This window comes from Cyprinus carpio, chromosome B23 (genome assembly GCF_018340385.1).
Source record: "Cyprinus carpio isolate SPL01 chromosome B23, ASM1834038v1, whole genome shotgun sequence".
In the NCBI taxonomy this organism is placed as follows: Eukaryota; Metazoa; Chordata; class Actinopteri; order Cypriniformes; family Cyprinidae; genus Cyprinus; species Cyprinus carpio.
The window spans coordinates 2,956,175-2,966,931 of NC_056619.1; the positions used below are offsets into that span (position 1 = coordinate 2,956,175).

The window sequence follows — 10,757 nt, forward strand, 5'->3', positions numbered from 1 at the left end:
GGTTTAGGGATCAGTGGGGGGGTGGAGATGGGTGGGTTTAGGGATCGGGGGTGGAGATGGGTGGGTTTAGGGTTGAAGACAGGTGGGTTTAGGGATCAGGGGGTGGAGGTATGGGTGGGTTTAGATAGGTGGGTTTACAGATGGGTGGGTTTAGGGATCAGGGGGTGGAGAAGGGTGGATTTAGGGATCAGGGGGTGGAGAAGGGTGGATTTAGGGATCAGGGGGTGGAGATGGGTGGGTTTAGGGATCAGGGGGTGGGAGATGGGGGTGGGTTTAGGGGTGAAGACAGGTGTGTTTAGGGATCAGGGGGTGGAGATGGGTGGGTTTAGGGATCAGTGGGTGGAGATGGGTGGGTTTAGGGTGAAGACAGGTGTGTTTTAGGGATCAGGGGGTGGAGATGGGTGGGTTTAGGGATCAGTGGTTTTAGGATGGAGATGGGTGGGTTTAGGGGTGAAGACAGGTGTGTTTAGGGATCAGGGGGGTGGAGATGGGTGGGTTTAGGGATCAGGGGGTGGAGATGGGTGGGTTTAGGGTTGAAGACAGGTGTGTTTAGGGATCAGGGGGTGGAGATGGGTGGGTTTAGGGATCAGTGGGTGGAGACGGGTAGGTTAAGGTATATGTAAGGTGGGAGGAGTTGGTTCTGGATCCAACCACGCCCCCTGGATCTTGTGTTCTGCAGTGAGGACCATCTCCCAAACTTGGCCAGTTAGGCTCTTTAATAGTTCTGGGTAAGCATGTGAACCCCTCTACAAGAAAGGCCTATCAATCCTTAAAGAAATAGATCATCCAAGCCATCATCTAATCACCTCAACCACAGTCCAACACTGCATCATCCAAGCCTTCAGATGGCGCTCTCACAAACAGCTCCACCTCAAACATTGTCACTACAAACAATTATAAAACGATTCTCCTTGAACAACAACATTCACACGCAAACGGGACACTAAATTCAGTACGAAATATAAAATCACACAGCTCAGGTCATTTCAAAGCTACGTAAAAATGAGTGGTGTAGCAGTCCATCGCCACCTCAGCCTCTTCATCGTGGGGTTTCTCACTGAGCTTCATAGTAGCATACAGGACTGAGGGGCTAAAGGTGAACAGTTAACAAAAGACACTTCTCAAGCGCTTCGGTCCACACCGTGTGTTTCATAAGAAGCGCAGAAATCACGTTGAATAGGGTTTAACTGTGTTCAGGGTCAAATAAATGCTTCAGAAACATTTCTGTCGTGCAGATCCTGGACTTAAACCACACAACTCAATGAGCGAGCGAAGTGCAACATCTTCCCTTCACGTCACTCACAAAACCCTCAGAAAACCTCTCAGTCTTGCTAAAAGTCATAAGCATATGGATATAATGATTGATTATAAATCTAGAGTTCATTTTAAAGATGCAGACAGGAAAAACAGGAGACAAATAAAACCTGAACCATGCCGTACAACTAAGTTCCTTAGTTTGTTCCTGTGGTTCTTTTCTTAGTTATCAAATCTGTTTCTCTTCTAAAGTTCAGAGTGGAAACAGAGCATCACATTTTGGACACCTGCTCTCGGTTTGCTCTTACGAGGCTTTAGATTTTCTTGCTCTTGGCGATGTCTTGTCATCTGGTTTCATGACTCCATTGACTGAACCCCCTGTCAAGGACAAATTAAAAGATAATTTGGTTAAATAAACAATAACAAAGATTTCAAAGACAATAGTAGTAGTGGTAGTAATTTTACAACTCAAAAGGGAACTAATGAGATACATCCCACATGAAAAACAGGTACCCTAGCAACCACCATTGCAAAAAACTATAAACCACCACAATCAACCTATCAAACACTATAAAAAACTCTTAGTCCTTAAGATGCTAAGTCCTTAGCATCTATCTATCTATCTATCTATCTATCTATGACAGACTGTATTGCCTTCAAAACATTCAAACTTTAAGCTTTTAAAACCATTTTAAACTTCAGACTGTTTCAGACTGAAACTTTAAACATTGTTTGAACTTTTTGAACTTTCCAAACTTTTTCAGATTTTCTGATCCGGCTTTCTCAAGCCAAATTAAAGTTTGTCTTATTTTTTTGAACCATTTATTTTGAATTAATTTGTTGTGGTAATTCTATAGCTGCTGTGGTAATATAACAACTACAGTAATATAACAAATTCCTTTATCCAATACTGTACTAAGTTTTCTACAACTATAGGGTATATTATACTACAGTTTATCAGTTCGCTATAGTTTATACTACAGTATGCTGTAGCATTCATCAACAAAGTGTTGTAAATACTATAATATATACAGTACTATAATACACTTTACAATAGTAATTTATAGTAAATACTATAGTGTTTTTGAACCATACTATAGTATTTGTTTCATGTGGGATGCTTCAGGTGTCTACCATTATCTTGCTGTGTGTTTTACCCAAGATAGGTGATGAAAGCATATTTCATAGTTCAGATGCTTATTTTCTCAAAGGAAAGTTCAGGAATATCTTAACTGCTCCCTAATTTTATCTCTCTTATTATAATTCACAAAACTGTTAAAGGTGCATTCATTAGTAACCTCAAAGTTATTCAAACCCAATGGCAGAAATGTGTTACTGCCACATATCAACATGGATCAGCATGACTGTCTGAGGTTTAGAGGTATTTCATATTGCTTGGAGGGAAAGAAACCTATCCTACAGAAAGCATTAAAAACGGCTATATCTGATTACTTTTCGTCTCTTTTAGAAGAATAACCCCAGGTATTCATTCAATACAGTGGCTAAATTAACGAAAATTAAAGCACCAACATCCCAGCAGTAATGACTTTATGAACTACTTTACTTCTAAGATCGATACTATTAGAGATAAAATTGAAACCATGCAGCCATCAGCTGAAGTATTGCATCAGACAGTGCATATAGATCTCCTGAGGAACAGTTCCACCCATACTACACTACATAAAAAAAATAACTGTATAAACTTGTTAAATCATCTAAACCAACAACATGTATGTTAGACCCTATTCCATCTAAGCTCCTAAAAGAGGTGCTTCCAGAAGTCATAGATCCTCTTCTGACTATTATTAATTCCTCATTATTATTAGGATATGTCCCCAAAACCTTCAAACTGGCTGTTATTAAGCCTCGACTTGACTTCTGTAAATGAGTTTTAGACAGCACACAAAAAAAAAATCAATTACCCTTACCATTTAAAAAAAAAAAAAAAATGAAGCAACTCTGGCATCACTACTTGGGATTTCGTGGGTCATGAAATCTCTCCACCTTGTGTATGCCGTACTAATATTTATGCTCAGGGTTTGTCTTTGTCAATCTTTCACCACAATTCACCACAATACATAAACAACAAAAAAAAAAATACCTACTAAATAAACAACAACCACAATTCATCTACCAGACAAAAAAAAATTTGTGCTACATATCCTACAGTTGTTAATACTGAAAAAAATTTGTGCTACATATCCTACAGTTGTTAATACTGTACACAATACTGTAATTCTTTTTTTTTTTCTTTTTAGTGCAACACTTGTGAATAGGCAATTTGAAGAGTAATGTCTAGAGTACTAAAGATAAATAGGGTTCTTTCAAAAAATATTCCAATCTACATGCCAAATGACTTTCAGGCAAGACTCACCCCGAGAGTCCTTCTTGCTGGGTCTGCTTTTCGGGCTGACAGCTTTCTTCTTGATGGCCTGGATTTGAGATTGTTCTCTCCACTTCTTCAGCTGGAAATTGATGAATTTCCACATCATCCAGGCCTGGGTCAGGCAGATGGCTGACAGGCATGTCATCCTGAAAGAGAGACCATCATTCACAAATACTTCAATATAGCTTCAGAATATCTCAACTTCGAGTCCTACCCTCACTGTTCGATCCTTGGATGGGAGGGCTGTCTAAGTCTCATCAACTAACCATTGCATACCTCAGGGTTCGGTGTTTGGCCCTCTCCCATTCTTGATATACACTACACTGAGATCATTCAGCCTCATGGCTTTTCCAACCTGCTATGCTATTGACGTGAAGCTCTGACTGCTGTTTATGCCTGATAATCCCAGAATCCAAATACAATTCATGTGGATATGTGAGATATGGAGAATAGAAAACCACAGCCAATCACAATCCTGCTCAAAGAAATGGAGGAAACAGAACTTCAACAACAAACTACTTAAGGTGGCAAAATCGATAAGTGCCCGCACTGATGAGCGCATGGGTAAGTGGATTAAAAGACATTTGTAACTATTTTAAACAAATATAAAGACATTTTAATTGCTCAAAACTTCTGAAGAGAAAAAGTCCAGACACTGGACAAAGACAAATCTCTATAGTGCACATAAGTTTTTGAGTATACTTTGAAAAGCTGTGAGTTCAACTGTGCACATGCTATGGGTAGAATGATAAATCGATTTGTGGATCTCTTGTAATTTGCAAACACACCCCCCACCCCCAAAAAATAAAAATTGTGACGTTCATCCTGTGTGCGCACTGCAGTGCACGAGAAACAGACTCTGCAAGAAACGGATCACTCTAGAGCAAACATGCATCATAGTCTTATATTATCGCATATAGTAACGTTTGGTAGGATACAATTTGCATGGTAACATTTATGTAGCAAAAATAATTAATGAATGTATTTCCTTAATTTCTCTAGTACTGAAATCATTTTGCCCCATGGCCTGTTTACGGTACCCATCCCTAGCCAAAAAACATCATGTGAAATAAAATTGAAAAAAAATCATACATTTCAACATAATATCGAATTGAACATGTGAAACCGTGATGCATGTGAAATAAAATTGAAAACTGAGGATGCATTGCATCGTGATATCGAATTGAACCGAATCGATGACATGGTAATCGTAATCGAACGAACCATAAGACCAGTGTAGGTTCACACCGCTACTACATTTACAAATACTAAATCAAATAAATATCACAGAGAAGGCAAATGTGTGAAATCAAGCTAACTTACCTGACAGTCAGCACATTGAAGTTTCCCTCTGCTAAAGAGAATCCCTGATTATCAGTGCGGGACAGGCCAAAACCAAACGTCAGGACAGAAACGGTGAGGGTCAGGAGGCGGGTGATGACAAACAGCAGAGCCCACAGCGTGAACCTAAGATGCAAACACAGGCCAGGTCTCTTAAAAACAGTCTGAACAATTAAAAGAAGATCTCAGCAGAGGAAGGGAAATGAAGAAGGCAGAAATCATATCAAATTCTAAGATTCTAAGTGAACGTACCCCTTCTGCTTGTTTTCATCACTAAGTGAACGTACCCCTTCTGCTTGTTTTCATCACTGAAGTAGAAGAGTCGTGAGGCGTGGAAGAGCAGCTCTACCAGATAATGCGGCACCAGAAGAACCAGACCCAGGCGGTGGAGACTGAGAGCGGACACACATGAGTCAGATTCACTCCTCAAACACACATCCACAAACCATTAACCACTACTGCTGCACTCATCTACCACGCCACTAGGAGGCAATAGTCGCTCCCTTAAATTGATTTACAGCAGATTTTTCCCATTATAATGGCATTTTTTTAAACTTATTAAATGCATGCATTATCTTATGTCAAATTCTTGCATGTAAAATAGTAATAATATTAAGTCATCTGATGTGGCATTTAGATGTATTTACACATCTGTTTAATACAGCTCAGAGGGGAATTACATTTGCACTGTATTTAATAAACTGTATTTAGTTTTTTTTAATATATATTATGAAATTATAAAAAAACTATAAAACTAAAACCACCAATATCTGCTCTTAATGAGTCATTCATTCAGACAATTCATTTAAACAGCTGATTCAATTAGTCACTGAATCAATCATGAAAATGATTTGTTCAAAACAGATTCGGTCAGTGTATAATATGGTAAGTATGTGTTGCTCACAGACGCAAACCAATTCTACTGTGATTTCATTAAGAAATTTTCACTAACAAAATAAAGCAAAAACAGAAAAAATTTAACATACTGCGTCTAAAATGCAAGTCAAAATATTTTCTTACTGTTTTATAAAATCAATATGACATTCACAATCATGCTGATATCTGGGAAAACAGCACTTCTGCTCATGTGATATTGATTAACTTTATCTTTTTATATAAATATGAGACAAAACTCATGTGGAGATCGCATGCCATTTAAACAACAATTATGATATTATTGAAGATGATACACATCGCACACCCCTAAGCTGGAGTCTTGATCTCGGGGACGTCTAAAATTCAAAACGTGATCTTTCTCATTTCATAAAATGTATGAAAATTGCACAGCAATTTAGTCTAAATGGCAACACTTTTGCTGCAATAAATGCTGAATAAATGTTCATTTTCACTATTTTCTTTTTAAAAGGAACAACCGAGCACTCGAACTAACAGCTTTTGGTCTACCGTCATTCTAAAAGCAAATTCACCCTGAAATAAGAAAACACTCACTTAAGGACGTAGGCACCAGTGATGTGAAATATATAAAGGCAAATGTAGTAAAGTTGACGTGGAATGTCCTCCTAAAAAACAAAAATAAATGTATAACAACAACCATACTGTATATTGTTATACTATAATTATACATATTAGAAATAATTTCTGTCAGCTTCAAATATATATGGCAAAAAACTAAGCCTTACCTTTCGTACTTTCTGAAAATACAGCTCAGGAAGAGCATGGAACCAGTAGGCAATCTGACAGATATAGAAAAACTTCACTTGGAAGCTAAAAAACCACAGAAAGAGGGTTGTAGATTAGCTTGTGATCCGCAACGTTGCACATAATGTGTCAGACACTTACACAAACAGTTTGAGTAATCTGTTTTTCAGTGTTGTTGGGATCATTTAATTACAGGGCATTTAAGATCCTGCAATAATAAAAAATGATTTGACCATTTTTGTTACTTGATTACAAAAGCACTACAGATCTGCCAGATAAGTCTCTCGGTGAGGCACGCATTAAAAGATTTATTAAAGAACAAGGACAACCCTGTCATAACACAATACATTTGCAAATCTCCTAACAAAGCTGGTGAGAAATGTATTTCTGAATAGTATATGGGAATTCATTAATGCTGAACATTTTTAAATTGAAGGCTCTTCACAACTAGGGTTAGTGATCTGAATAAGCACTTAACCAAAACTACTGAATTTAGGCACACGACTTCAATCATCCCTCAAACCACGTGCTTTATCAAAGCGAGAAGTGCTACTTCTCTTAGAGACTGGACATTTCTTCCACACTCACGCCATGTGGATATGAGGATAGCCTTCCCAGAGAAAAGTGGGATTTGTCACAAACTCCTCCTGTTGATTAAAGACACAGTCAGTTAGTCTGTGTACAGACGAGAGCAGGGTGGTCCTGAGACGTCAGGAGCAGATCTCTTACATTGGTGAGGATGCTGCAGCCCCAAACGAAGGAGCACAAGTAGAAGGTGGCCAGCTGTCCCGACTCATTGAACTTGCTGTGCTTCGTTTTGGACAAGTGCAGCCGACGATTGATTTTCTGTGGAAACACAATCAGGTTACCGCCTTACCAGATGAAGAGCAATTTGAAGAACCCTTTCAAATGAGTTTCAAGTATGTTTATTGATAAAACTGTCTGACACTGGCTTTAGTAGCAAGGCCCGATCTGACAAGTAAGAAAATATTTTAGCACAAAATATATAAATGTATGTGCATGTACAACATTCTTCTGCATGTATGCATACATGACCCTGCAGCACAAAAGCGGTCATAAGTAGCACAGGGATATTTGTAGCAATAACCAAAAATACATTGCATGGCTCAAAATGACTCAATTTTTCTTTTATGCCAAAAATCATTAGGATATTAAGTAAAGATCATGTTCCTTGGAGATATTTTGTAAATTCGCTACCGTAAATATATCAAAATTTAATTTTTGATTAGTAATATGCATTGCTAAGAACTTCATTTGGACAACTTTAAAGGTGATTTTTTGCATCCTCAGATTCCAGATTTTAAATGGTTCCAAATATTGTCATAACAAACCATACATCAATGGAAAGCTGATTTATAAATACATTTCAATTTGGCAAACTGACCCTTATGATTGGGTTTGTGGTCCATGGTCTCATATATAAACTACTGTTCAAAAGTTTTGTGTCAGTAAAATATTTACCATTATTATAATTTTTTTTAAATAAGAAATTACTTCTTTATTCAACAAGGATGCATTAAATTGTTTAAAAGTAACAGTTTAAAATGTTACAAAAGATTTTGTCATACCAGTGTCATTCTGAAATTTCTATTAATGACAAAAACACTGATAATTAAAAATGTTTCTTGAGCAACAAATCTGAATATGTGAATGAGCTCTTTTAAACTGTAATAATATTTTACAGTGTTTTTAACTGTATTTTTGATTCAATAAACGCAGCGTTGGTGAGCATTAATATACAAAAAAAAAAAAAACCCTAACATGTTACACATGTTTTTAATTACAAATTGTGCAATCAGTCTAACAATCTGCGTGATAACGGTGGATTACAGCTAAATGATAAATGTGTCCCCTTCTCTTAAGTCAGCGTGGACTCGATCTGGGTCGGACCGAGGAGCCCTGAGTTTGAGCTTCAGCAGAAGGAACTGTGAGCTTCACACAGTCACCAAGAGAAGGTGCACAATCTTAAACAGCAGAGAAGACATGACAAAACTCACGTCAAGTATGTACTCTTGAATCAGGGCATGAAGGATTATGGCAATGAGCAGGTAAAAGAAGACCGTGGCGATGTCCTTGGGACCGTATTTGTAGTAGTTGACAGACTCAGGCTTGTCCTCTGCATCTGAACAAAACCAAGCGGACAAAATCACAGCCTGCTCATTATGCACTCATGAGAGCGGCTCGTTTAGAGACTAACTGGAGACCTGTGCAGTCCCGACAGTTCCTCTCATCAAACACAGTGACATTTCTACAACTGACGAAGCCTCTTATTTAAATGTGGTCCCATTTATTCCAGCTTGGACCCTGATGACTGCACCTTGCAGTTATATATTAATATAAGCTTGATTGAAAGATCAAGATCGTACCTGTATCCAGGCTTTGTGTGACATTATACTGGACTGTGATGAACATAATTGCAAATTTTGCTGTCACCTGCAAAAACAAATCATATTAGTACATTCAAGTACACACAAACATATTGCAAACGCATCCAATAGTTCCTGCCACTCCTGATACAAACCGCAGGAGCATTAGATCAGAATCAAAAGGACTTTAGCTGTTCTAATAAAGCCAGTTTAAATGGAGAGATGGTTTAGCAGCTCACAGTTCTGTCTGTAAGAGGAAGCACACTCAGAGCATGTGATCAAGCGGCTTTATGCTTTATTACTTCATCCAGCATGTTTAGTGCTGCTGCTGTTTAACTAATACTAAAACAACTCTTGTCTCGTATGCTAAGATTGGAAGTACTGGAATAGCTATGTTGTATTACACTACATGAACCCTATGGTTTTAGGACAGAAGTGGGTGTCTATGTAGCATAATACAACAGACTGCACTGATGCATGACATCATGTGATGATGATCATGGTATTATATGCGTGCAAGAGTCAAAAATAACCTAAAATGTGACAATCATTTCCGTATAAAAGTAATAAATAACCTTAAATGCGATGCACATCCTACTATAGGAGTATAATTTTCCATAACATCAAACATGATCATGTGATATGATAATGAAACTGTTTAATAATAAATAATTATGAACTCAAACGTAATGACCGGGTTGATTTTAATAGTGAATATTAATATATGCTCAATAACAACAGCATGTTATCATATGCGTTTAACGTTAAAAGGCTAAATCTTACAGATGTAATAGTAAACAAAGATGATTTGCATGTCATGTCCTGAGTTTCTGCTGTAGGAAATATTCACCTCAAACATGAGCCCCAGCAGGACGATCATGGCCACACACGACACCATATCCGCGTGATTCTGGATCACAAACTCGTGGCTCAGCACGGGCGGACTCTTGCTCTTCTTTCGGAAGCCCATCGCTCTTCTCTCGCGGGGGACAAAGGCTCCTGATCAGGGCAGAGACGCGCAGGTGAAGCAGATCTCGGGGAAATCCACTCTACTCAGTCATCGAAGCCCTGCTGCGCTCACATCCGCGTACGACGTGTGCCGGAAGCCGTGAAGCGCGCGACGAAGAGCGCAGGCGTTGTAGTAAACGAAAACAACTAATCATTTTTTACAATTATTTATTGCAAATTGTACATAACAAGACAGGGAACATCCAACAATATAAGGCACATTCACCATAAATAATACAAATAACCAACATAAATAATAATTATTATTATTCTCAAAACCAAAATAGCAACAATGAGGGAAGAGATAAAAAAAAAAAGCAGCACGAATCAATAGAAGTACAAAAACACAGCAAATGAAAATACACTAAAATAATAAATATTTTGAGATGGAGAGGCAGAGTTTCAGACTTTCTATTTATTTTTATTTATTATTTTTTTTATTTTTTTAAGTAGGCCTACTTAAAGATGTGGGACATTTTCACAAACTCACAAAGAAATATATTACAGGAGGGCTTACATTTTTCCACTTGCTTGTATGAATTTGATATTTACCTAACAATTAAACAAAGTTCACAACAACCAAAAAAGATTTTATATATATATATCTTGACAAGATTGAAATATTGTTACTCTCAGACCCTTGGTGCATACAGATAACACTAACAGTAGAACATTAAATACAGATAATAAAATATAAAGTACAACTATACAAACAGGTCATG

General features: G+C 37.7%; 1 protein-coding gene across 1 annotated transcript; it reads right to left on the reverse strand.

Moving 5' to 3' along the window:
• Nucleotides 1–565: 565 nt before the first annotated feature.
• On the reverse strand, nucleotides 566–10,143 carry zgc:113278 (Translocating chain-associated membrane protein 1-like 1-like). Its single transcript, XM_019089922.2, has 11 exons — nucleotides 9,878–10,143; nucleotides 9,028–9,094; nucleotides 8,659–8,783; nucleotides 7,370–7,486; nucleotides 7,229–7,287; nucleotides 6,622–6,706; nucleotides 6,431–6,501; nucleotides 5,269–5,373; nucleotides 4,964–5,107; nucleotides 3,629–3,786; nucleotides 566–1,632 (listed from the first exon to the last, which is right to left on the reverse strand). Exons 1-11 carry the CDS (start codon nucleotides 9,995–9,997, stop codon nucleotides 1,559–1,561), a joined length of 1,125 nt encoding a protein of 374 aa, XP_018945467.1. The 5' UTR covers nucleotides 9,998–10,143; the 3' UTR covers nucleotides 566–1,558.
• Nucleotides 10,144–10,757: the final 614 nt, after the last annotated feature.

Excerpts from the sequence above, each read along its gene's own strand:
- zgc:113278 (XM_019089922.2), bottom strand. The coding sequence starts at position 9,997 with ATGGGCTTCCGAAAGAAGAGCAAGAGTCCGCCCGTGCTGAGCCACGAG. Across the intron at positions 7,288-7,369 it reads GCTGCAGCATCCTCACCAAT|GAGGAGTTTGTGACAAATCC; the intron begins GTAAGAGATCTG and ends TTTAATCAACAG. Across the intron at positions 6,502-6,621 it reads ATTTTCAGAAAGTACGAAAG|GAGGACATTCCACGTCAACT; the intron begins GTAAGGCTTAGT and ends TTTGTTTTTTAG.